Source organism: Syngnathus typhle, linkage group LG2, assembly GCF_033458585.1.
Source record: "Syngnathus typhle isolate RoL2023-S1 ecotype Sweden linkage group LG2, RoL_Styp_1.0, whole genome shotgun sequence".
Lineage (NCBI taxonomy): Eukaryota > Metazoa > Chordata > Actinopteri > Syngnathiformes > Syngnathidae > Syngnathus > Syngnathus typhle.
Genome location: NC_083739.1, coordinates 12,177,920 through 12,205,403, shown reverse-complemented (window position 1 = coordinate 12,205,403; position 27,484 = coordinate 12,177,920). Strand labels below are relative to the sequence as shown.

Genomic DNA, 27,484 nt, shown 5'->3' with positions numbered 1-27,484 from the left:
CCACACAAATATTGCTTTTGTCTGTTGATGCCTGTCAAACTGGCTGTACGCTAATGCCTTGACTTATCGTCTCTTTTCTAGCTACGCTGTCCCCTGGTCGATTTTATGCTTCTACATGGATATTTTACAATACACCACTTTTTCTTCATTAAAACCAAAAAGTAATGGGGGGAAAGTGATTTGCAATGCAAATAAACTCTTGTATGTTTGGTCACAGAGTAAATTCCTTGTTAGCATGCAGTGCACACATATTTGCGTGTGTATATTGACAGGTCATATATTTGAAACATTTCATACAATTAAAAGCAAACATGAACTCACTGTATGTGTTCCGTCAAATCAATAAGGTCATTTGGAGCTGTAAAATCAAACAGGTGGCAAATGAGTGGACTTTGAGCGGTCATGTGACTCCACAAAGGCGATACAAGGACCACAGTTACCATTGTCAAGGATGAAGCGGACCATCTCTTTGCTTCCTGCACTGACAGCATGGTGCAGCAGGCTGCAGCCTGATTGGTCGACACATGTGAGGTCACATCCTTTCTCATGCAGCTCCTGCAGCTATTCCCCCCCCCCCCCACAGAAATATACATTTAATCGAGCTTTACGATAGAAAATAATCTGTCAAAATGAGAGCATCAAGGTGATCGAATAACACACACACTCACCTTCTTCATGTTGTTGCTCTTTACACACTGAATCAGCAGCTCTGAAAAGACACCAACAATTTATATTTAAAAAGAAATCTCAAGTCCAAGAGCCATCAACAAGAGCTTGAGTAAAACAATGTTGAATGTGTGAGTTATAAATTATTTTACATGAATAAAATAAAATACAATATAATGAAATGTTTTGCTTAAGCAAGTTATCATTAAGTTATGTTATTATTGGGATGTTTTTCCTGGGGCTTTCTTTGCGTCTACACTTTTCCAACAGCTCACCAAAAAAAAAGAAAGTGATCCAAAATGCGGCCAATTTACTGTACAGATTATAAATTTTGCATATAACGCACAATACTTGTCGATCCAATACAGTTGAGATCTGCATAAAGTCTAGGCATGATGACCTTGTTAAAGCAGTGCTGACGTTAGTGCAAACACAATAAGGGGGTGGAGTGGGGTTTCTATTAATATTAGAAATCCCAAAAGCACCATTGTCTTCTTAAAAGAGGTCATAATTGTTGCCATATTGGTACAGGTAACACTTCTCAATTTCTGTGGTAAAAAGAGAACTAACGGGGTATGAACACAAAAATAGCTTTCTGGAAAGACGATACATTCTCCATCTAATTGAGTTCAACGTGGGAAATAAAAACATCACAGTTTTGTTAAAAGTCCGTCTATAGCAGAAGCAAAGCACTGAGATGAATGTTCATTAGGTTGACCTCAATCCTTGCTCTCACCGCCCCTCACTCTAAAAAGCACAGACCTAATCCAGTTATGTGAGGCAGAGAAAGCGAGACACACATTGGGGGGGGGGCGTTTGTGCGCGAGAGACAGAAAGTGAACTCGAAAAAAAAAAGAAGAAACATTTAAGAGCTTTCATGGCTGGAAGGCAAATCAAGATAACACACATATGGACATTTGCAAACAAAAGGGCCAATTGGAATTACTTCAATCAATTCAGCCCGGTCAAAAAATTTGATGTGATTTTCATAAGTTAAAACTAATACCACACTAAATGTCCATGTTTTATTGGATACAAGTCACAGCGCAGGGGGGGAAGGACATGTATAGTCTTTGTATTTAGCGGTTAAGCCTCGTCTGGCAGCAATGACCTCAACCAAATGTTTTGTGTAATTGCAGGTCAGACTTGCACAACAGTCCGGTTTGGACCATTACTTGTTACAGAAGTTAATGCAGCATCACAGAGCGAGGCGCAAGCACCTCAGTTTTGTGAGCGTGGACTCATTAAACTGAAGTTCACAATCCCTTTGTTATTGATGTGAGGGAAGTGTGAATTGATTTGAGTGAGATAAGACTGATAGAGCCTGAGGCTAATATAAAATAAATAGAGTGCACTACAAGCTTAGCGGTGACGCATGGTGAGGTTCATGCCTGGTGAGGCACTCGAATGAGAGTCAGATTTACAAATTTATGAGCCAAACAGAATGGTTTATTTGCCATTAAATTAGAGAGCAGTTAAGAAAAAATGATTAAAAAAATCATCTCTCTGCATTCTTTTTATTCATATAATTGGTCATTAAAAACATTTCCAGCAATTTAGAAAGAGCATGACGCCCATTGTGATTTCTAACTTATTTAAAAAGCGTATTTAAATGATGGGCAGAAAAATAATTTGGATTTAGGCCTATTTATACTAGAAAGAGTCTTTCACTTTCGGTACATTCACCAAAATCTTAAATGAAGTCCTAACTCCAACTTGATGCGGCCGAGTGCAAGAAACGTTGTCATCTGTCTGGTATAGTCACCTCGGAGTTTTAGTTTCCTACTTTCAGAAACATTACTTCCTAAACTACCTTTATGTTTTTGATTATGTCATATGTTAAGTAAAGCAACAAAGGTAAGTGGAGCACACTGACCTTGCTTACTTGCCTAGCGGGGACTAAGTGCGCTAAGACTTTCTGAAGCGCTTACAGGTATACTGTACAACATACACACTATCCAGTTAAGTGCATCAAAGGCTGGGTAAGTTCAGAGAAGAGAATAAAAGAGCATTGCTTGTACAAACAACATTTCACATTAGCTTCCCTATAGCAGCCTTGTTGACTGTCTCGAGGTTCCTTGCCTAAGCATGCACACGCAGGCACGTACGCACTAACACTCACACGTCACATGCTCCACTGAACTATTCCGTTTGATGCAACCTACCTGACCTTATGGGATCTGTCAGTGTGTGTCAAAAACTTGCAAACATGAGACTGTTCCAAAAGACTGTGTGCGTTGAATAGCAACAGTGAATGGGCTTTTTCATAAACACAATTAGGCTTACAGTACCTGAAGTTTCAATTTACCCAGGATGAATAAGTTAATAATGAATAAGGAATTTAGAAGCGAACAATAGCTTAAAGAAACCCCCTGAAACCATAAAAAGAGGTTCCCTACTGTTATCTGATTGAACGCTCAGCATGTGCCCTGGTCTTCTTGCAATATCTTGACACAATTTCTGCATCATGATGTTTCTGCCCCTAATCGGTTTCGTAGAAAATGAACCATATTAAAAAAAAAAAAAAAATGATTCGAGCTAACAAGTGTCTCTTTTTTGTCACTTAAAAGGAACCCTGAAATAAAACACGAGGAAGATCTTAATTGGCACAATGTCAAATGTAGGGATTAGCTTGCAAGAATTTCATGTACAGAACATCCGGTGATTGCAGAAATGAGCCAGTTTAGGATGTATAATCATGCAGGCTCTTTTCCAGGTAAAAAGCTACCAGCAACATAGTGAGAGAAAACAGGAAGGAAGAGAGGAGAAACTCTTCACAAAAGCTGGCCTTCTTCTGTTTTGTTTTTTTTATCCGCTCAGAGACATACAAGCTGTCAAGACCGCCAAATTGCGTGTCTTGTGCAACATAAAGGAAGGCCATTTGTGTGTTTGTGTATGCATGTGCATGAATGAGTACGCGTGCAGTACCTTTTTCTTCTTCTCCTCCACCTGCATCACTTGACCTTTGATCCATTTCATGTCTAGAGAAAGACCATCACAAATAAACACACCGCATGATTCATCACGGTTTCTCTACATATACAATATCAGAATCAATAAGCATTCTCACAAAGAAAACCCCCACGTTGTTGGATAAAATAAATTGAAAGCTGAGTATCAAACAATAACATGCAACACTTCACCTAACATATGCTCAAATTCACGGCATGATTTCCAGACAGTTGAACATTCTCGTGTTCACAACGCATTTATCAAACACGTGGCTAATCGTGATGGTGCCAGCTAACATGGGTTCAGCTGAATTTAAACTGTGGCCACTACCTCCATCTCTTATATTGTTGGCACATGTTAAATTGTTGTACTACATCACTCAATGTGTGAATCTGAGTTCATTGAGTAAATTAATGAAAAGAATTATGCACTTGTGAATAATGAATAATTGTGGATCATTTTAATAAATTCTGTAATTTTTTTTCTATTCATTAAAAAAAGGTGGGAATTCAATTTCTGGAATTTGAAGGGTGTGTGGGTAAAGCATGTGCCTAAACATACATTTTAGCAGTGAGAAGGGTGCTGAATGCTAAGCAGGTCTAATTAAGTATGCGTTCATGTGCCCTAAACAAACTGGTACGGTGTTTCGTCAGGTATTGTAGCTTTGTAGTGAATCCCGTTAATTAAAATCACTTTCTCGAAAAGTCAAGCAGTGAGAGTACTGACCTCATTACTGGCTTAAGCTCATCATTAGTGGTGACAGAGCGCTGGATGCAACCTTTTCTGTAAACCACAAAGCAGTAAGAGCACGAAATAAAAGGGTATAAAAAAAACGACAACGTCGCTGCGGAGCCAGCATTTATGTAATGTTATGCAACTGGTGACTAACCTTCGTAGTTTTCGAACTTCCGGTGTTAAACTCGGTGCTGAGGCAGAGCTGTCACTGTTCATCCTAAAAGACAGCGCACGGTGTGCTTGAATGTACCAGCTCCACATTCACGTTAAAGTATTGTGACACGCTGCCATTACAGCGAAATGGTAGAAAGAGTTCATAGAACTTCTGATTTGGCTTTCAAAGAAGAACCAGGACTTGCCCTTTTCGAAGTTCATATCGTTTTTTTTTTTTTTTTAATATTCAGCCATGGCTTATCCTGCTTTTCAACTGTGAGGCAGACGTACTACCAACATGCCCCCTCCAGCCCGCTCTTGAAAGCACATCAAATTATAGCTGCTAGTCATCATCATTACTTCCATCCAGACTGTGCGATGACGGATGTTGCTATAATGATGATGTTGGTGGTGGATCAGCGCATGTTTAGCTGTGTGCATCCGCATGTCAGCAACTGGCTTTGGCTCAAAATGTTCAAAATGCACAATCAACTGGATCTGATCACCACACATGAGACATTCCAGAATTCCACTCCTAAAATGCCCAATCAACCTCATCTAGCTCTGCCCATTTCCGGATCATGGTCTCAGATTTGGAAGTGCTGATTTTCCTCCCAAGCACTTCACACTGGGATGCGAACCGCTCCAGTGAGGGTTGAAGTAGCAACAGTATCAAATCATCTGCAAACAGCTGAGATGCGATACTTAGGTCACCAAAGCGGATCCTCTCAATGCCTTGGCTTCTGAACTGAATAGGTGATAAAAAGGCAGGCTTGAATGGAGTCCAACCACTGGAAATGAGGCCGACTTACTGCCGAGGGCCAAACTCTGACATTAACCAAACAAAACATGAGCAGTAACAGCATTAAATGTGGCTTAACAGACCGAATGCTGGACAAAACTACTTGGAGACCACCTAAGTCCCCTGCCTGAAATATGAATCTCCAGTAATGTCCGGTGGATATCGACATGCTCCTTTTCAAAGGTTCACACATTACCCCAAGGTAATTTATGAGTCATCTTAAAACGACACAAATTTTAGTCCAATGAACGTATAAATCATTTCAAAACTTTTTGCATCATTTATGTGACCTATAAACTGATCAATTCAATAGAAGAAAAAATAATAATTTGGAAAGGCTTTGCACAACACAATTTTTTTTTTTTATTCCTTGTGAAACAGGTAGACGATGAATTTACTAAATGTCCACAATGCTTAACAACTGTTGAAATGCAATTATGAGCAAGGCAAAGAACATGTCAGAAGAGAAGTTTTAAAGTTGTACACCAGAGAGGCAAAAAAGTTAAGCTTTAACTCTGAATTAAAAAAAAAAAAAAGGATTAAGCCCAAGTACTGTGTCACGTTGATAGAACTAGGTTGCGGAGGCTATAAAATAGTACGGTTCACTAGAGCAGGACCAAGATTCATAAAATCTATGTCAGGGTTCTCTACAAACCGTATGAACTTGCTGGACAGTAACAACTCTCAAGAGATGAAGGTTGAGCTTCTGACATTTTTATACCGCCACCTTTGATTTCAAAGGAAACCCATTTTACAATAACAAGTGTCAACTAGCAACTGACCGTTTAAACAAGAATAACTCCCCGATTCATTGGGAAGCGTTGAAATATTCAGATTACGTTTTACACTTAAAATCTACTTAACACTGATACAAGTAGAAAAAAAACGTGCAGACAAGCCTACGATGACAACTGAATATCATTTCTTTAACTGGCGGGAATTATGAGCAGGTCTGTCATTTAATATGAGTTGAAATGTAATTGGTTGAATTTGAACACAAGGCACATACCAGTTGAATTCTACTCCCTCAAACAAAAACTTTTTTTGCAAATTAGTACAGATTGCTTGCAACAAATCATTTCGCAATGATTTATGTCTTTGTCTCATTTATTTATATCACTAAATGCTGACATTAGAATACAAATGTGACTTTTTAATACTAACCGCACACTTAGTATCTCAGTTGCTCATATTTTACTTTGCCTTTCCAAATACTTGTTTCTTCTGTTGTGTTGTTCAGTTTGTAGGTCGCATAAATGATGCAAAACGTTTTGAAATGATTTATACTAGTCTCATTTATTTATCTGACAAAAAGGCTACCATTTGAACAGGGGTATATGCATAGATTGGTGCATGTTTGTTCAACCCTTAACATCCCAACCTCAAAAAGCGCAACACTGATTGTTAAAAAAATAACACCCACACGTGGTATGACAAATAGCATGGATATATATATATTTTTTTTAACAAATTGTGACTCATGAGGTTTTGGCCTGACATGAGCGTTTTATGAATTCAAGTGAGCTTTTTAAACACACAAAAAATGAAATCACAGAATACATTAGATTGAAAAATACTGCACAATATTTCATGAATGTAATTGGAATAGTTGATGTGGAAGAATTTACAACTCCTCTTAAAGACATTAGACCTTAGCTATCTCATTAACAACACCACAGGCCATAAGCAGCATAAACGTTGAACGCCTCCGCAGACACAGTGTTGTGGATCCATAATTATTCACTTACCGGTCTGTTCCCTTTTTTCATCTCACAATTACATTATACTTCATTTCCTATTTCTAATTAAGCGGGAAAAGAACAATTACATACGTTAATCACTTAAATTGGATAAGTAAAGGTATATTTCTTCAGGCACTTATATTCCAACATTCGAGTACACTGTCTTGAAATTATTAACTGAAACAGCAAGGTAAGAGCCATTTTTGGTTGCTGAAATTTTAAATGAAAGCAGAAAGTTACTTTTGAAGGCTCTTAAGCAGGCACTGTAGAGGGATGCTCAATTATCAATGTGTCCAACAGTGAGAGGAGCATTCACCAATGCCATTTGTAAAAATAATGATACAACCTCAAAATACATCAGTTGCCTCACACTATGCCCAGTACGTGTCAAAATGTCAGAACAAATATCCTGGGACTTCTTCCCAGGAACATCACCTGTCTACATTTACTGACCTGTGTTTTATTTTTATTTTTTACAACATTTCCACACCAGTGGCATATTTGAAAGAAAGAAAACAAAAAAAAAACAAAAAAAACAAAAACAATGTTTTTGCGTGTAGGTGTTTGTCAGAGGGGGAGAGAGACCGGGTGATGGAGAGAAGCTAAGAGAGGGATGTAATTATCGTGGGAGGGATATTGTTCACCTCTGGCCGAGCGTGGGCAAATAGCTACGCTGCTTGTCTGTGTGTGCGTGTGTGCGCGTGCGTGCGCGCAAACATCGAAATACAGTAAAATTATGTGCTCAAGAGCTCTGACATGCATTTCATTTCTCTCCATCAACTTTTTTTCACATTACCATTTCAATCTCTCTCTCCCGCTCTCTCCCTGTCCCGCTATCTCGCTCTCTGGCTCTCTCTCGCTCTCTCCAAAGTGCACAAATGCCTCTCGGACAACTCATCCCTGCACCTCATCCGCCCACTTGATCCACTCAGGATTGCAAATCAGACTGCCAACACAAACATGCGTACACACTCACTGACAATTTAGCCAAGATATTCATCCCGCTGTTAGGATCACAATATTGTGTTGCCATGTATGTCAACTTCTCACATTGCGGAGCTTAGTGAGCATTCTAACAGGTTGTTACCAGGGGATTGTGAAAATATGCTGAACTAGTGTGCGTTTGCACTGCATGTAATGAAATTGTTATGAATGTGTGACAACGTACAAAATGAAATAAACTAAGAAACACCACCAAACAAAAATGTTTTACAGAGTAGGTGATGACCATTTGGATTTTTAGAGGCCGAGTTGGCAGGAAAAAAATATTGATTACTCATTAATCAGACAATTAATTAAAGGACTAATCCTACTGCTTCTTGGGTGCTGGTTAAAGCGGTTACTAGTGGCATATACACTTTTGAAATTACAAATTTGCTCAAAAAGTGAAAATATTTTTATTACACTGTATGTTGCTATTAATATGTGGAGGAACTGTTCATGTTAACAATATCTCAATATAATTGGGAAACTGAAAAATATTAACATGTCCCACAAATCTATGTCAGTATGTATATTTTCAAATGACCACTTTGACAACATTCCTAGAATATTTTACTATTGTTGGAAGTCAAAAAGCTGATCAGTTCTAAAATATTGAAAGTATTGTCATTTTCTCCTTGGTGCATGCATGCAGTTAAATACAGTTGCATTTTTTGTGGAGCGCAGTGCAATTTTAAAACCATCAATGTACACGAGTTTCATTTAGCTGTGTCTTCCATAGCAAAAGAGAAAATGTAAATCGGCACTATTATTCATGAGTACAGTAAACTCCTACACGGAAATAGCGTATGCATATACTCGAGCACAGAGACAAAAAGGGCTGAGAATTATTCCTGCCTACTTCACGCAGGCTTTGCCATCTAACAGGCTCGACAATCCCAACAGCCCCTATTTACAGTGAGCCAGCCAATCCCATCCCACAGCACCTACTACACTGTGTTCTCTGTATGGGTATCATCATGTAACTAAGCCTCCAATGTGCCTCCTACTAGAGTGTTTTTTCACTGTGACTTTATTTATGCACACCTTTTCAAGCTTGCAAAACGGCACATATTTTACACTGTCTGGACAGAAATATGTGGACACTTGGCGACTGAATGCAAAATGTAGTAACAGTTGTGAAAAACATTCTAGAAATACAGTCCTAAAACAGTGAAGGACTTTTTCAACCTCACATTCAATCATAAAGGTATAAGCGTATACTCTATGAATTTGAAAAGTTGAGTTTGAGAGGAAAAGAACGTCCTTACTCGTAAGAAGAGGGTGAGGTTGGAGAATGACACGAATCCACAGGGAAGACAAACACATCGTCTGGGTTCTGATTCAAACTGTTTTCCCTAAAGATGACAAAAGAAAAAATGGTTAGAGCCTGGCTGGCTCCCAGAGCAAAAAAAAAAAACAAGTTATAAAGACTAGGAAAAAGTCTCAGTATTATGCGGTGCAGAGAACACCTCTAAAAGTATTATGGGGTGGATCAAGTCAGCATATTAAAGGCTGACACAAGTGAAGGTATTCTGACCTACCCGTTGTCAGCCAAGCTAGAAGAAGGATGAACCAGGTCAGGCATGGCAGTTGGAGACGTGCCGACTGTCATTGTGACAATCAGTTCCGGGTCTAGGATAAAGAGTTCCTCGTGGGAAATTTCGGACACATAGTTGAGATGTTCCTGATGAAACAATTGGCCTTTAATGCAAGGGGGGCTCAAGGCTCCACAATAAGTAAGCTTCGAAAAGAAAGAAACTCACCTGTGCTCTGTCTATCCTGTAAAAACGGTCAGCTGTTGTAGCTGTGGAGGTAATGGGAGAGTTTTAAAGTAGAACTTGTTGCAAGGACCCGTGATGTAAAGCATTCTCTTTATAGTGAATAGGCCTTTCACTGATGTCAGAGGCTGTTCTCTCCTGCAACTGTGCTGCAATTAAAGATAACCTTCGCCTGGGAGAAAGTGCCAACAGCAAAACCCACATCTCTCTCATTGTCTTTTAATGAGATAAATAATCTTTCCTTGGATTACAGTATTCTCTCCGGTCGAGTTTCATGGAAATCAGGTGTTGGAACCTAAAATGAATTGATTTGCCCCCATTCGATAACAATGTCACTGAATCTCATTTCAGAGTCAGAGTCAGCTTTATTGTCAATTCCTTCATGCCAAGACACACAGTTTTGCTACGTTTCAATCTCGACCGCATCTTTCTTTCGGTTCGAATTCCACAGGGATTTCTTGTGCTTGTTTTGCATCCCGAATATAATTGATGCCGTTCTTTCCAAAACCTCTCACAAATGAAATGGTCATGGTGGCAAACAATTTGGTTTAACCATTCGGGGGCTTGAGTCACAACACAACTTTGCCAATGTATATTACTTTTTATCTAATAGGTTTTATCCACCAACCCATTTTTGATATAGCACTTGTCCTCATTATGTGTACACTCACATATAGAGTTTTCAATTTTTCCACCGAATGGAAACGGTCGAAACTCCGCAGAGAATACCACCAAGATGCCAGGTTTCACACCAGCCATCTTTGACACAGCCGGCTTATCCTCATTAAGGTTGCGGGTGAGCTGGAGCCTATTCCAGCTGGCTGTGAGCGAGAGGCGGGATACACCACAGACTGGTCGCCAGCCATTCACAGTCACATTCATGCCTGAGGGCAATTTAGATTTTGTCATGAGGACAACATTCATGTTTTTTCAATGTAGGAGGGAGCCAGTGTACCGGGAGAAAACAAGAATATGCAAATAACATCATGCCGCAAGTTTTAAACAAGTAACCCTTAACTCAAATAACGTCCACTTTATCAGAAGTCCAAAATGGTTGACAATGCTCTGCATGGCAGCAGTGTTTATCAGTATCAGAAGGCACAAATTTCCCAGAAGCACAAGTTGGCAGATAAAGCAAAAGCTGTTAACAAGTGAAAATAATGAACTGTGTGGGCTGTCTCTTGGGCAGCCATCTGAGGCATTGAAAGCATGAAACTTATATTAATTTAAGCAAAGTTCAGCTGCAAACTTCTCTCAGGCTCCAGGCGAGTTTCAAAAACAACACAACAAAAATGCCATTTAAAATCTGTCCAAATTCTTTTATCATCATTTTGTCTTTAGGGTCGGATTGGACTCTACCGACAGCCGTTTTGCACGAGTCAGTGTGAGGACGTGTTGATCTTCAGAGAGCCTTTCAATTCTTAAAGCTATAATTGCTAGTAACAATGGAAATGATTGACGAGTGATGATACTTACAATCAAGGAAACACCACTTTGGTGACAACCGCTGTGAGGAAAGATTCTTCGTCTTGACAGCTTCCTCCTAGAGACAAATACGTTTGTGTAAAAAAATGATGGACAAGAATCTGAGGCTGACTAATGAGAACGAAAAACACATCCACTATGAAACTGTATCCTTAAACATTTAACAAGAGATACAACAGAGCAGCACAGATTTTGCCTTGGCCATTCCACCCAGTGGTATTTAATTCCATTTCACTGTTAGTTCGAAAATACAAAGACAGAAAGCGTATCTGAAATCCAATTAACCTTCTGTTTCTCGGTGTCTCTAAAAGTCGGAAGACACAGAACGCTCTCTCCCATTTCTTCTGATACCAATTTGGTGTTAGACCACTTGTTACAAACCTTAAGTGATATATTCAGAGACAACTACAGTAAGAGTCTCCTGCCTCCATACTACAACTATTCCTCTGATCCTGAGCCAACATAGACTGTCTTGCAGAAAGACTACAACACAACACATTGAAGGCTTCCTCTGCATTGATTCATTCGGTTTACCCAAGACTAACCAGACAGACATCAGGATTTCTGATCATCCCTAAAATGTAAGAGCAGATGTTTGCAAATGTCTTATTCAGATTAAACGAAAAGGATAAATCAGTCTGCTTTTATGAAGGACTCGAGAAATCAGTGGATTATTATTTTTGAGAGCTTGAAAGCAAACGATTTGGAAAATAGTCTCTACAATTACTTGGTGTTTAAATACGAGGTAAATACTAATAATCGGTTTGTTATCACCTCTAAAATCTACATCGCCATTCTTTAACATTGCCGCTTGCATGTCATGGTGAGTTGTGCTTCTAACAAAGTGACATGCCATCGGTAAACAGAACCAACGAGCCTTTTCAGTCACCAGAGAGCAGGAGATCAAACTGTTCTGAATCCCTCTGGTTGCTATGCAACAAAGCAACACAAAGACTCCATCTATCCATTTTTGGAACCCTCGAGCTTTATTCATATAGCATCAAAGTTGAAACAGTGATACAATTTCGGCACAAGATCATACTGAAAATTAAATGTCCATAATTAGAGTCAGAAAGAGTTGACGTTCAAAACACCACATTAATTTATTTAAAGATAACTTTTTTTGTGTGTGGTTGGGCGGTAGGGAAAGAGGAATAGACGGCAGCGCTGTTTGATTCCTGTACACGATTCAAGTGGGGCTGGGCCAGCATGCCATCAAAAGCACGATAGGTGATCGCTCGCCTTCATGACTTCCCACAAGTCACGGTGACAGAGCATGACAGCGTCGCAAGAATCCCAAAGGCAAGATCCTCCCCCCCCCCCCTGGCCGCCAAGATGAAAGACAGACAAAAAATAAAAAGGCATAACGAGCAGGCATCAGCGAGAGGAACACAAATGGAGGAAGATTGAAGAGCTTTATGTATACTGTAGCTATTGTCTCCAAGTGCTCGTTTCTTCTATAGTAGGTTCTCAGACAGGCTTCTTTGTATATTGTATATACATATGTATATGTGTATCTTTTGTATTACAACAGTGAGGGCAATTTGTTTGCTGTAGATATGTTTGGCTTTGAAAAGAAAAGAGGATTATGGGACAAAAGATCAATAGTGCTGCTTTCTCCCATGTGTTTGTATCTGATGCACAATCTAGAAGACAACACGAATATATTTGACACAAAAGCAAATTTGTCGGTTAGCAAAAGTCATGGAACGTGACAAAGATCTTTCTTTGTATGACGTTTGTTGGTAGATTGACAAAAATCAAACTTGTGCTTGAATAATTGACGAGAACTGATTTTAAAAAAATGGTTTCATCGCAGCTCTGAACACTCCCTTTTTTTTTTTTTACTTCAGTCTCTTCTTTGGCAGGTGAAATGCATGCTATTTGCTATTTACTTCTTTTCCATGATAAGCCGTTTTTATGTTTTGGCAGAGTATTTTGCTACATGATGAAGTATCCGTTTGGCTGCATTTTTTTATTTACATAGACAAACAAACTTTCATTTTGCTGTAGCCATCACATGTTGCATCATCATTATCCTAACTGTGAGATAACCTCCGCTGAGTTTCACCGTTGAGCTTTCCAGTCACACCTCCTCAGGCCGCAAACCCACACGGTCACCGCTGAGCTATAAGGCCAGCAGGCCACTAACTCAGTGTTGTGCAGTCTCTCGAGGAGTGAGGTTTTACTAATGTACGTACACTCACGCATTACAAGGCGGCAACTCTGACCCACTTCGGCTTTGCGCTCCCAGGTACTATCTGACTCACTCCAGTGGAAGTCAAATAGAGACGAACGGAGATGCCGTTCCAAAATACATTTTAATTAACATTCCTTGCTTACATTCTTGTCTTGAATTGGAAAATAAGAATTAACAATACATACAAAATTTGGTCAAAAACTATTACCAAAGAAATATGGCTCCTACAGGGACCACGGGCAGAAATGTTCATGTCTAAGGTAAAGAAATCAATACAAAAAAAATAATTTCGCCAGTTATCATGTCAGTTACAATCCTTGTAGTATCTAAAATTTAGCACAAAAAATGTCACAGATAACCGGTCGCTTGTCAGTTTTTTTTTTTTTTAAATACATTTTCTAGAGGTGTCTGGATACCTGCTAAATATAACATCGCTAAATTGGCCACACGTCTTCGCTCACCCAATAAATGTGCCGCACGTTTGATATATGCATTGTTACCTACTGTAATTAAATATCGCACATGTAAGGGCTTACTTGCTTAATATACACTGATTAAAGTGTGTAATTTCACCTTTTCTTTTGACCTGGCCAGCTAGAACGATACCAGACATTTGAATGAGACAAATGAAATGAGGAAAAAGAGTGGTCAATCACAGCAACCCTGATGCTATGCAAATGTGCCCTCTCGGACCTGTGCGCAGTTACTGGGATGACATCTGAGCAATCTAATTGGCCAATTTAAATCGTTGCCACACATTCTCATATGCAGGGTCATTACTTTGCCTGTAAAGTAATTTCTTACGCATCCTAACAAGCGACAAGTCTTTGCATTGATTGAGTTCCAATCCCTTGAGCTATGCCACTTCTACTACTAAGTGCCATCAAAGTATTACAGGTCCAGTAATAAGAATGCAAGAGACATACTGCAGGTGAAGTGAGGAGACTTTTTGAGAAGAAAATGAGCAGAAAAATAATTGCTAATGTGATAGACCTCCTAGAAGTTGATTTGTGGCTGATGCCAGGGTTTCTCGTTCGTACCAGAACGTGATTTGTTGTCTACCGCGTATATTGACATCAAGGCTTCTGATAGTCCTAACAGGCAATTCACCATAACTTGGAGTCATGTCAAGTAAAGCAGCGTAGCTAACGTCGGTGGAAACGAGGCTTAAATATTAGGGCCGTATTTTTGTGGATACGTGTTGTGCAATGCAGCCCCTTGAGAGCAGAACCTTTTCAGATTTTACGTGTGGGCGTTTGTTGTGTGCACTGGCATTTGATGTGTGCTTTTAAAGAATATCAAGCAGGATGTTAGAAAGGAAACAAATGTTGATCTCTTGGTGGAAACCTTCAGCAGTCAATCCCGCTGGCCATCACAACTGTTAGCGTATGTAACCTTTTCACAAGACTATTACCGCTGGGTTGAGAGCTTTTTCTTATTAATGCAAATGTTCACCGAACAAGCTTGCACTATTGGCGGAAGAGTCTTCTACTTTCTAATTGCACGTTTTTCTTAATTGGCGCGATACTGGTTAGTTGACCTCGGAGAGCCACATCCCAAAGCTGAATGTGAAAATCAATGAAATTACAGTACAGAGAACATGGGCAAGTCAAGCGTAATTAGCAGGTTTGATCCATAGCTGCTGTTTCGTTTATGGATTGGAATTTCTTTTTTCTCCAAATGAGCAGACATATTGTTCCTTTGGCTGAGATGGAAGCCCAGAAACAAAAATTAATTAACTGACCTTGGGACCAAGCAGATATTCACTCTAGGGCTTGTGAGTAGCATAGGAGATGATCAAAACCTGGTAGTTTGAACTGCAATTGCGCATGAAGTCACAAGCAAATCTTCTAACAAGCTAGCATATCTCTTGAGAGGTTTACTCGCTAAGAATAGCAAGAATTAATTCCATAAACATTGTTTTGTTTTGCTTTTCTGTGGGTCTGTTGTGAATAATGGGGAAGAAAATAATAAATCATCTGAAAAGATTGACTTCCCTGACACAGGCAGGAATCCTTTCATCACAGCATTTGTACGCAACAGATGAGTAATTAAATGTTGGGTTTTTTTTTCATAAAGGGCACATTGCTGTGGAAAATTGACTTTTGTTAGGTTTGCCTACCCGTGAAGCGTGAAATTAAACAACCAAGTAACACTTGTGGTCATCCGCCTATTTTGAAAACTGCCTGTGAGTGAGATTTGTATGATTTCACCCTTCTGTTACAAAATAGTGGGGCCAATTTAGAATATAACTTAGCCCTATGCCGTGTTTCTCAGCCAATGACTTGGCAACCAAGCTTGTGCTTGGCTGTGCAGTAGAGCGAGACGGCCAAACAACATCTCACCGGTCTTCCAGGCTTCCGCAGAAGCACCCCTGCGCTGATTTTGAACCTTCACATCTTCTACTAAAAGAACTGTCGGGACCAGAGAGAGCATTACTTCTGCTTTTTAGAAGACGTTAAGATATTTGACTGGGTCAGTATGCTCTTCAGGACCATGAGGAAGAAAACGAAGAAAGAAGAAAGCTGGTGATCTAGAGGCAGCACATGTTAAATGTATCATGACAGGATGGTTGCACGACTCAGAAGCAGTGTGACACTGTCACTTCCATAACATCATCCTTGAAGGACCATATGGGCAAATCTCTAGTTTTCTGATATCATCTTGGTGGGTTCAACTGGCTAACCATCTCGACAAAACAACCACAATGAACGCAACAGAAAAAAAAAAAAAAGAAAAACACAAAATGAAAATGCCAGTACAACAGACATCGCAAGCACGACACACACCAGCGTCCCACAACCAACCTGAAGTCCCACACATCTTAAAGAGGAGTGGACAAAGGAGAAGTCCTGGAGAATTAGAAGAGTAAAAAGAAAAGAATACCCCAGATTGAATAAAACCTTTTCTTCAACTCACTGCCCATTCAATCCCTTCACGGGAATGAGATCCCTAAAACTTAGATCAACTCCCCCACTTGTTCTTACCTCTTGTAAACGCTGGATATGTTCTCGGCATGTCTCCAAATCGCTGTCTCCGGGAACCACTATTAGTCCCAGTGGAATAGCTGGGGACACACGGACACAGAACAATTACTTACCAGCGCTTGTTGAAACTTTGGCATAGTGAATTAGGAAAAATAATCAAATTGGCACACTCCTGTTTGAATGCCAGGATTTTATGATATGCTGTCAATAAATCAGTTCAAAATCAATCACTACAAACTGTTTTCAATCTACGTACAACTTGTACAACTCAATTGAGGAAATGAATTAAATCGCATTCAAATTCATGTGGCGCCATTTTAAGTGCCTCTGATTACCCACAAATAAAGTTCAGATGTTCTCGTAGGCTTTTCCGGACATTTTCCTAACGCAAATCATTCGTCACAGTATCAATCTGGGACCATGAATTGTTCGGGAAAGGCGGGACATTACAGTGCAATACTTGGATTGGGCGGTGTGGCAACTTATGCAACCTAAAACTTTTAGTTTGACCAATCACGGCAACAAAAATCCTAATCAAGAAGTTAAAGAAGCACAAATCAGTTTTCCAGCTAAAAATGCACAAAGCATCTTGTTTTTCTCACAGCCACATATCCCGCCCCCAAACATATTGTTGCTTTGCGAATGGTCGGGTCATTCAGTGTCCAGCTCGAAGGACAAGATGGTTTCTGGCATTTTTGTGAATACACAAATACTGTGAGAATTCAGCTTGCAGTCAAAGCCGTGGTCCGCAGAGCTTTCCTTGCATCATAGCGATATCACTGCTCAAAAGGTCTCAATCAAGAGAAGGGTACAAAAGAATTTCCAAGGCATAATGGAGACAGAGACCCTTATCAGCATCACCTTCATTCATCATCACCCTCATGCTCCCCTTCCTCCAATAGATAACGAAAAAAGTCACAATTGTGACAATGCCAAGAACTGTATGTCCCTCCAAAATTAATAAAACAGAGACTGCCAAGACGTTGAAAAGGACAATGAAGGAGCACTGGGAATTTCTGAGGTTTAGTACAAGTTGAAGCAACAACAATCTCCCATCTTCTTTATAATGTCTGCTATGGAAAACTGGCCTTATCTTAAACAACACGTGAAATGTCCCAAACACACATGGGAAAATATGCCATGGTCCAATGGAATCAAGGTTAAATCACCACCAAAAGCTCACCAAACCAACAGTGAAGCTTGGTGTCATGCTTTGTGGCTGATTTTCTTTTGTTGGAATTGTGGCCTCTGTCAAGGTGGAGGGAATGATCAGCAGTTCTGAATACTCGTTAAAATTTCAAATCCCAATCAGTGTTAGCAAAAATCCTTCACGCTTCGGCTAATCAGAAAAACACATTTTATTGTGCTTTGTTTTTTTTGTTTGTGTTTACTGTCTTTGTTATTATTATTTTTGTTTCAACTACGCTTGTTGTCATATGACTTATTTGGTGGTTGTTTTAAAACGTTCCCATAAATACAGTTGTTGAGATAAAGCTACGTTTAGGTCTAATCAATCCGAAAGCCTTTTTCTCCATAGGTTTTGCCATATTGAAAATTGTTCATAGCATAGCGACGACTTTCTTCTGGTAACTCGACTATGCTGCCTATTTTTCTTCAAGTACCTCCTTATTGTGCATCGGGAAAAAGCCACACCAATCTATCTTCTAAGTGTAGATGTGATACAAAGCTGATACAAAGCCACAATACAAAATGTTCAGTGTATAAAGAGCAACGCTTGATGTGCATGACGAAAAAAAGGCAAACTAAGTTCAGGCATTCAGAACAAATTAATAAAAAATGAATAATGAATAATGCACAGGAACCGAGAACAAAAACCATAGAATTTCGATATCGTCCCTCTTGTAGTTCTTTACAGCAGTATCACATTCATATGGGTCTTCAATTTATATGCATATTCTTCTCCATAGATTAGTCTCGGGCAGTGTGCTACACATACAAATTGTATGCAAATCAGTCACAATGTTGCCAACTTCAAAATGTTTGTAGTGTCACGATAGCACCACTTTGTGTCAGCACTTAGAACTGCATGTGGAGTAAAATGAAAAGATGACCAAATGAATAGACTGGACTTGCAGCTTTGTATGTATTTGAAGCAACACCAACACAAGCAAAGGCCACCATTTATCTTTGGCCTGGGCACACTTAACGAAGGCAAGAGTGGCTTGCAAATGAAAATGGTCTTGTTGACTTTCAGGTCCTAGCTCTGCTCTCAGTAATCAGCTTTAGCCCCGATTCAAACCTGAAGATGAAAATCTACTACAATCACTAGCGGGTCAGCCTGAGAGGATCAACATAGCAACAAGGTGCTATTCTTGTTTAAGTAGTCAGAAACAGTGCAGTGCTTGAGAAATCAGGCCTTGCTACTGCTTCACTGCATTATGAGCCTGGATTAAAATCAAGGCAGCACCTCGAGAGACAAAATCATTTGTATGCAAACAAAATAGCAAATAAAAGCTAATTTTCCATAATACCCCAATCAATGTCATTTATTTATACATTTTTACATATATAAATCACTACTTGATCTGAACAAGTGTAGTTGTGTCGTTGCATTTTGCTTGTGTGGATGCCGTTTCAGCTGTTCGGTAAACGGAAACAGTGATATTGGATACGCTCACTTCGAGCAGAAAGCAAAAATAATGATGGATTTTATTAAAATCATTTGATGACCTGTGACCAGAGTTGGGCATTCTGTCCCAGTGACAAAAAGTCACTAACAGACGCGCGGACAAAGGACAGAAAAATGTTCGACTTGGTCTTGTTTTTCTAAACCACAAAACCCTGACATTTGGACCAAATTTTTTTATATCCATTCATGCAATGCCCATGATGAGATGGTGTGTATTAGTGTGTGTTTCCTTACACGCTTGTCGCAATTTGTCCTTGTCATAGTGCAGAGCGTCGTAGTCACTCATGCTGATTCTGCTGACTCGAAGCCTCAACCTTTCTGGGACTGGCTGTTGGCTGAAATACAAAGCGTACCGTATCCATTTGAATAAAAGCAATTATTTTTGTGAATAGTTCAGGAATAACATTTAAAATACAGAGTGCGTGACTCACTCATTGAGGTGGGGCAACGATGTGCGCCGTTTGGTTTTCTGGAACATGTTGGCCTGGTTTCTGAGGCTGATGTTGATGATGGAGGGAGCGAGTCGACATGGTTCCCCATCCACCTGAATATGAATAATCCAAATGAGACTATAAAAGATACTCAAAAACTACATGTGACTGACCAATGGTCTAAGGTCACCTGGAAGAGCAAAAAAATAATAATTCAATGAAGATGAAATATTTTCCCCAATGAAAAAGCTATGAAATTAATGAGAAATACAGTCGAGACATTGTTAATGAGAAATACAGTCAAGACATTGGTAATGTGCTTTTTTTTTTTTTTGACGAGAGCAACAATTTGAGAACTGAAGCTTCAAGCTGTTTGTCACTCCCAGTTGAGATTTAGGGTCTAAATAAAAGAATTACACATTGGGTATTTAAAACAACAACATAGCTTTGCCTTACAGAGTTAGGACAATCCGTTTAACACAATCCTAACCAATTATCTTTTTTTGTCTTTATCTACATATTTGGAGGGTACCTGTACAGGGAGCGCCTTTGTGGTGGTGAGGGTTACTTCACGACACTGATTCAACCGCTCGCCATGACCACCAACCTGAAGAGTAGCCTGCACATAAAAAGCACAAGGGCACGATTACGACGTTCCTGTTGATTTTGATATCAATGACCAAATAAGAGACCCAAATACGTGCGTCTGGATTTAATAATTTCACAACACATTATTTCCATACCAATGATGTCATGGTGAATCCAATGACCTCAATGTACCCATCGTCATGGCGCTGAGGTTCAAAGTCGTGATGATCACTTGGGGTTCCCCAGGGCGTGGTACCAGCACAGTACCTAAAAATAGACACAAAAGGGCACACATTCGTGCACAATACACGGAAGCATAATGACCATGATGATCTGACTTGGATATACTTGAGGGAGACATGTAATGAAAAACACAATTGCTCATTTTGTGCCAGAAATTACATATGGCTGTCAGCAAGCTGTTCAGCTTTTGGTTGGAACGTATTGCCACAGCGATGCACTGGTTAACACGTCCGCCTCACAGTTCAGAGGGTGCGGGTTCGATTCCACCTCCCTATGTGGAGTTTGCATGTTCTCCTCGTGCCTGTGTGGGGTTTCTCCGGGCACTTCGGTTTTCTCCCGCATCCCAAAAACATGCATGGTAGGCTGATTGAGCACTCCAAATTGCGAATGGTTGTTCGTCTCTGTATGCTTTGTGATTGGCTAGCAACTGGTTCAGGTTGTCCCCCGCCTATGACTGCTGGGATAGGCTCCAGCATGCCTACGACCCCCGTGGGGACAAGCAGTACAGAAAATGGATGAATGTATTGGCACAATTGGTCTAACTTGACAATACGGCTCCTAACCAGAGTCTGTCCACCCATAAATTGACTGGATGATGAGTCATTGTTTTCAAGCAATGGCCCCAACGATTGGCAACCCTTTCATGTCAAAGCCAATCATTTAAGCAGGTTGATTTCTAAAGTGGTGTAAACAAGGGGGACATCTCACTAAGACACACAAGAACTGTTTGTGAAAGATGTGCAATCTACCTGACATATACACAAAAGACGTCAATATTCATTTCCGAAGCATTTAACTTTAGAACCGTAACCAGGGTTGTTAATGCAATACATCTTTATTTATATAGCGCCTTCACAGCAGCTGTAGCTTTAAGACTGCAAAGCCATTAAGTTGCAGACCCAGTAGTCATTATGATCTGTCAAAACTATTGCGACAAACCTGGGAATGTTGAGAAAGACCAGACATTGGAGCTTTAAATCTTGAACCTTTGATGTTAAATCGGTCCCATCGCACTGCAGACAAATGCACAGAAACATACGCACACACACAAATGAGTGCTAGAGCGTTCACACAAGAAGCACCAACTTGCCTGCCGGCTACTCACCACAACTCGGATGTGTTTTGAAAAGTCTTTGGAGCTTCCCATAAGGAAATCTGAGAATGCTGTCTGTATGGGAGTCACAAACATACAATACATCTATAAATATTCATTCTGCAATGCTTTAGGCGCCACACTCAGATGGTACAAAAATAGTTCATCAACATTAACAAGCTAAGTATCAGACAAAGCATCAGCACACCGACACAAGATGTGCTCCTTAGCCTTTTTGGAATTTATTTTAAGGTGGTTTTCAATACTGGCAAGCTTTTTTTACTCTAGCTAATCCTTAAACTAAACACAAAAAAAATGACAAACATCTACTATATATTGTTGCCTTATAGGTCACATAGCATCCCGCCAAGATGTGTCGCAACAATCACTACACCCTTATCTGTGGTTCACTCTTGACAAATTCACCTATTTGCATTTTTTTGTGCTCCTGTAAAGCACCGTGATGCCACAAGATGGCACTAAAGCTGTGAAAGTAAATTCAAGTCCAATACTCTCAAGGGTAAAGAACAGAAAAATATCAAGACAATGGGCACACTCGTGCCTTAAAGTGACTTGCTTGGGGAAATACTTGCCATCTGGGCAAGCAACTTTAATACAAAACAAAAAAAAATATTGTTTTATTAACGCAACTTGCTTGTTCGTCAGCAAAGTCGCTTCAGTTTGGCTACATTTCGTTCACGTCACAGTTCAGAGTAAATGATGTGAGACGTGTTGGTTTTCCCCACACTCGTCGAGATTTTTGGTTGGAAATATTGAACATTTAAAATGTAACATTGTCGGCCCAACCCATTAATTGGGACAAATACACTTCTAACACATCTTATCGTTTTATAATCTGATAGGCGAACCACAGTCAGGTGTTTTGCATCCTTGGTAGAGAAGGGGGCAAACAATTGGCTCTGATGTTTTTATAGATGAACTAGTCTTATAGTTCACTGATATAAGAGACCACTGAAGCAGATGGTCGGGGGTCACCAAGGCAACAGAGATGCTCCACTCTTCATTAAGCCTGTGCAGCATTCAAAAGATTTGACCCTGTTTTTCTTTTCTTTTCTTTTTTTAGCTAAAATCAATATGTGGTTACCATGGCAATGACAGATATCCAGTATATCAAGCAAGTTGATTTGAAGACACTATTAGCAAACCGGATCCTCTTATTATTTACTGTGTGAGCTTTTAATGTTTATTGCCATAATGTGATAACAGCACCTCAGGAGCGTATAAAGCAATTTTGATGAATCTGATACAATGACAAGAAAAGCATTATTTTTTCTTAAGGCTATGAGATACAGTATTGTTACAATCAAATGTACTTGAATCAAGTTAGAAAAAATAGCAAAGATTATTCTGTGAGAAAATGCACACAACAACCACACTTACCACAGTAGTGCTTACTGTAGATGACAGGTTAGAAGATTTTTCATTTTAAAAAAAAACCCCAAAAAAACGTTAGACAAATTGACTTATTACATGCACTCACCCCAGCATAGAACATCTTATTCCTGAAACGGCTGTTAAACTTCTCTGGGTTGGCCTCTAAAACAATGACATACAATCATATTAGAAATAATCATAGAAAAACAAAGATTACCTAAAGACATTTTTATTTAAATAAATGAAAAATTCTTGAAGGACTTTAAGCTTGATGCAAATAGAAGGATGAATGAATAGAGGGCCTCAAATGGGACAACTGCAGCAGCTAGGGGGCGTGCTTTAGAGGCTGCAGGCTCATAAACACCATCAGTACCATTTGCGTTTCTCTAAATTTCTATTGTACATGAATCGAAATATCAAACATTTATGGACAAGTCAGTCCTCAATTACAGCACGTTTGTGAAATACCAAAGGGAGCTGGTAACTGGGAAAAAGAAAAACATGTGCACAACATGCAAACTTCATCCAAAAGTAAAGAAGTCTAAATTCTGACCCCAAACTTCAGAACTGAGACTAACATGCTAACCACTGGGTTATCGTGCTGCCTCCTTAAAAGCCAGTATAGCATTATGTCAAGTTATTTACTGACCCACGTATCACCATTCCTTTCACACACTCTGCAGTGGAAACACAGTTTTGCATCAGACAAGGACATAGCTAGTGTCTAATGTTCACATGATAATGGTGATGCACACAACTCTCATTCAATCAGGTTCAGAGTTCTTTTAGGTCAAGAAAAGAAACATTTGTTTTCCATTTGGCAACGTACCTCTTGACTCATGGAACTCTAAGGTCACATGTGCGTCAAAGCCAAGGCTAAAGTAATTGTTGAACACGTCCAGGGGAAGCTGAGGGAACGGAAACAGAACAGCACATATTACCACTACTTTATTATAATTTTGTTTGATGATAAAATATGTACCTTAGCTCAACATTTTTTTTCCCCATCTAATCTAATATTTATTTTGTAAATAAAAGGACAAGTTATTAAATAGGTTTTATACATATATTGCACACAGACTGGCGTGTGTATGAATTACAAGCGCGCTGTAATCTCTGCAGTTCAAGATCTCACTGCACCAGAAAGATTCAATGTTCTGGTCTCGTTGTCAGTGTCGGCACTCCAAACGAGGATTTGGTGCCGGTCGCCAGTCTCTTTAAGTTACTGGTGGTCGTAGTTGTGTAAATGTTTACAGAAAACAAACAAGCAACGGAATATTGAAAAAGAGCACCAAAGACGCACAAGAGTTGAGAATGCATATGAACCAAACAGAGTCAAACTGAAGCATTGAAACAGAAGCTCTTAGATGACGAGTCTGTATGCACAGTGACTAACAGAGGAGGGACTTAATCAGCGCGACTGACATTTACGCGTTTGTATATATACTGTACGTCATCTGCAGAAATAAAATATTGGGTTCCTTTCTATAATGCAGCTAAAAGTGAAGGTTCACAATATTTTACAGCAAACCTTATCACTTTGCTGTTCATCCACTTCAGCCCCTGCACTGTGGTTGGCTTCAACGTGTAGATTCCACCTATCAAGTTGGACCACACTTCCATCCTCAACATGAGACAGGATCTTGGACAGAGGTTCGTCTGTATAACCCTGTATGCACAAAATATTTTTAAAAAATCAAACCCATATAAACAACAGAGGTGGGCACTTTACCAAATTTTCCCGGTCCTGTGTCGGACACCTGGGGACCCTCCTCACCACTCTGTCCTTATTCATATTAAGTTTTCATAAAATCAGGCGTCTGTCAAAGGCTGTAAATAGCTTCTTTTTTTTTTCTCCACAAATAGTTACTGAAATTGTTTTTTGGCATATCATGAAAAAAACTTCTAAAATGTATTAAGAAGCTTCAAGACAAAGCGGTTGCTCTAGCTGTGTGCCTCACAGGCACAGCAGAAGAAGCATGAAAGAGCACAAAAAATTACATCTGAAAACTTCTCCCGTAAGCAGGGTATTTTAAATCACCATCACTCCACCAATTTTACTCAGTCCTGCTATTCTAACCTGTCTTTTTTTCCATATTTTTCTTCTCTGCACTGCTCTATCAATACAATATAGTTGTAATACTCTTGCCACTTCCGCTATTTGGACTCACCCCTCCCCAATTGAGAGTCCGAGCAAGGTCATTTCCTGTCCCAAGCGGTAACACAGCAACAGGAGGTTGAGGATTCAACCCAAGTTCATCAAGGCAAGACAGGATCCACCCCACCTTTTGGGTACACGCACGCAAACACACAAACACACACACGTACATGCAAAAGAATCAAACATATTAGAACACACTCTCAGTAAAATGGATTACAGTGCCACACAATTGGAACTACACATAGAATGAACAGTACGATTCATTTAATTTGTGCATTTCCTTTAGGTACTCACAGTTCCATCGCCTCCACAGGCGAGAATCCTCAGGTTGTGAACTTTGCGATATAACTCCAATCTAGATGTTAGTGGTTAATTAATGATAAATCACAAGAGAGTATTTGAATGCTGCTGTGAATAGTTACCCCTCTTTGGGTCCTCCCTGGCTCAGGTCAAAAACCTGCCTTGGGTTCAGATACCACATGAAGGACTGAAGGATTTTGGTGCCCTGTCAGATGTGTTAAAAAAAAAAAAAAAAAAAAAAAAACACCCCGCCCAAAAAAATAAATGTCAGACTCAAAGACCAAGAATTACCCAGACAGGATCTATTTTAACAATACCTGATTTCCTCCACTTTTAGGGTTGACAAACACCACCAACGGTTTCATCAACGGGGAAGGAATAGGCCGGATGATGAAGGGCTTCCACTGCCGTACATCCAGTGAGTACTGAGTATGCAAAACAACGTAGCTAAAAATAACAATTCCCTCCAAAACTGGATGCAAATATTGGGGAGGAATAATCGCAAAGTCTTGTGAAGGGAACCATCAATGTAAATCAGCAAGTCTTTAAATGTGGAATCGTCAAGGATCATAAATGGTGCTAATATACCTCAGCTCCTTTTTTACTGCTTTTTCTCTTGAATGATGTCCTTTTTTTCTTTTTACTGGACTTCATTGATGCCTGTTTGAAAACAGAACATAAGTTAAGGATGCTGTGTACATTTTTTAACAGGTAAATATATAATATATATAATAAATAATACAATATATTATAATATATAATAAATATCTACTATACACACTGCCCGCCACCTAATGTAAACTGGGATAAATTCCAACTCACCCAGAGACTCTAATGACATGTGGCATGGAAAATGAATAATTGTAATAGGATGAAGCCCTACTGCAACTAATGGTAAATAACAAAACCAAACAGTATATTTAAAAAAAAAAAAGTTATTTTTGTGTCAAATATGACTATGATATTTTCAGTGGAGTAATTAGATCATTATTAGTATTTTTCTAGGAATGTTAGACAAAAATATTCAGAAGATGTCATTATTGAGTTGAGATAAAAATATAAATCTATGGGTGAGGTTGGTGTTATCAATGTTATTAAGGTCATACATTCTTACTCACTCCTGACTGCTGATCATGTTTTAAGTTTTCTCCTGCTTGAGTGTGGCAACACTGCTGACACTGAAATGAATTCCTTTCATTTTAAATTGAGATCAAAAACTATAAACAAACCTTGGACAATTATTACCTGGCAACGTCGGACCCGAACAATCCACGAGGGCGGAACTATGAGGGCAGCGTGAGCTCCTATTGGACAAACCTCCTCAATTTGGTGTAACATGAAACAGGACACCTTGTTGTGAAACTAAAACCGGGGAAGTACATTTCCTCATTATGAAACCATTTCTTTGAACTGTGAGATTGTTATTTAATAACATTAAAGGCATGCTCACCGCCTGTTTGCACCAAGAGCAGCTAATGGCAACAATTTCTTTACTGTGGAAAGCAAACTTCTGCTGGAAGCCCTGAAGATTAAAATAGTTATTAGGTCTTAACAATGAAGTATTTCAGAAAAACAAAATCACCACCCACCTTGCCACATTGTTTACATTTTCCCTCTTGTCTTCTTCGATGCACCCAGTGGTGACGTACAATGTTGGGCTGGAACGCAAAATGATCGGGGTTCATTTAAAAAAAAAAAAAAACATTTTGAACTAAATAAATCTTTAACTTATGCTTACTGGCAAAAGGACTGTTAGCTAGCAGTTTGTCTTTTATCCCTGATCACCACTTAGCACATTCCCACAACTCACCTCTCGAATGTTTTTGAGACTAGAGTCCCTGAAAGATGGCTTGCATCTGAAATTAATCTAGAAGAGAGTACAGGAAGAGTACAGGTGTGAACAGACATGTAATGTATCATAGGAAATCATTGAGATAAGCAGTCACAGCACGAAAGTGTGAGTGCCGATGGTTGTTCGTCTCTGTGTGCCCTGCGATTGGCTGGCAAACGGTTCAGGGTGTCCCCTGCCTACTGCCGGATGACTGCTCCAGCCCCCCATGAGGACAAGCGGTAGAAAAAATGGATAGATGGGAGTTTCCAATGAGACATGAGGGGATAGTGTAACAACTTGGCACACTT

The 27,484-nt window shown here is 39.5% G+C and overlaps 1 protein-coding gene across 7 annotated transcripts in view; it reads right to left on the bottom strand.

Annotated features, from left to right (window-relative positions):
* The window catches only part of LOC133167010 (diacylglycerol kinase zeta-like), a 48,623-nt gene that overhangs the window by 1,693 nt on the left and 19,446 nt on the right, over positions 1–27,484 (bottom strand). For 5 of the 7 annotated variants that reach the window (XM_061297532.1, XM_061297514.1, XM_061297524.1 and 2 more), the window contains 30 exons: positions 27,156–27,212; positions 26,935–27,003; positions 26,796–26,867; positions 26,591–26,707; positions 26,464–26,523; positions 25,934–26,005; positions 25,663–25,770; positions 25,468–25,550; positions 25,340–25,400; positions 25,056–25,169; positions 24,416–24,553; positions 23,714–23,792; positions 22,991–23,046; positions 21,502–21,564; positions 21,336–21,409; positions 20,309–20,420; positions 20,098–20,184; positions 19,566–19,678; positions 19,369–19,469; positions 16,485–16,564; positions 11,289–11,355; positions 9,798–9,838; positions 9,576–9,718; positions 9,303–9,389; positions 4,508–4,570; positions 4,345–4,401; positions 3,595–3,647; positions 669–709; positions 441–561; positions 322–358 (listed from right to left, as the gene is read on the bottom strand). In XM_061297532.1, coding sequence (XP_061153516.1) covers positions 322–358; positions 441–561; positions 669–709; positions 3,595–3,647; positions 4,345–4,401; positions 4,508–4,570; positions 9,303–9,389; positions 9,576–9,718; positions 9,798–9,838; positions 11,289–11,355; positions 16,485–16,564; positions 19,369–19,469; positions 19,566–19,678; positions 20,098–20,184; positions 20,309–20,420; positions 21,336–21,409; positions 21,502–21,564; positions 22,991–23,046; positions 23,714–23,792; positions 24,416–24,553; positions 25,056–25,169; positions 25,340–25,400; positions 25,468–25,550; positions 25,663–25,770; positions 25,934–26,005; positions 26,464–26,523; positions 26,591–26,707; positions 26,796–26,867; positions 26,935–27,003; positions 27,156–27,212 — 2,426 coding nt within the window. The remainder of the gene's footprint in view (positions 1–321; positions 359–440; positions 562–668; positions 710–3,594; positions 3,648–4,344; positions 4,402–4,507; positions 4,571–9,302; positions 9,390–9,575; positions 9,719–9,797; positions 9,839–11,288; positions 11,356–16,484; positions 16,565–19,368; positions 19,470–19,565; positions 19,679–20,097; positions 20,185–20,308; positions 20,421–21,335; positions 21,410–21,501; positions 21,565–22,990; positions 23,047–23,713; positions 23,793–24,415; positions 24,554–25,055; positions 25,170–25,339; positions 25,401–25,467; positions 25,551–25,662; positions 25,771–25,933; positions 26,006–26,463; positions 26,524–26,590; positions 26,708–26,795; positions 26,868–26,934; positions 27,004–27,155; positions 27,213–27,484) is intronic. The other 2 variants (XM_061297540.1, XM_061297507.1) reach the window with 1 other exon arrangement.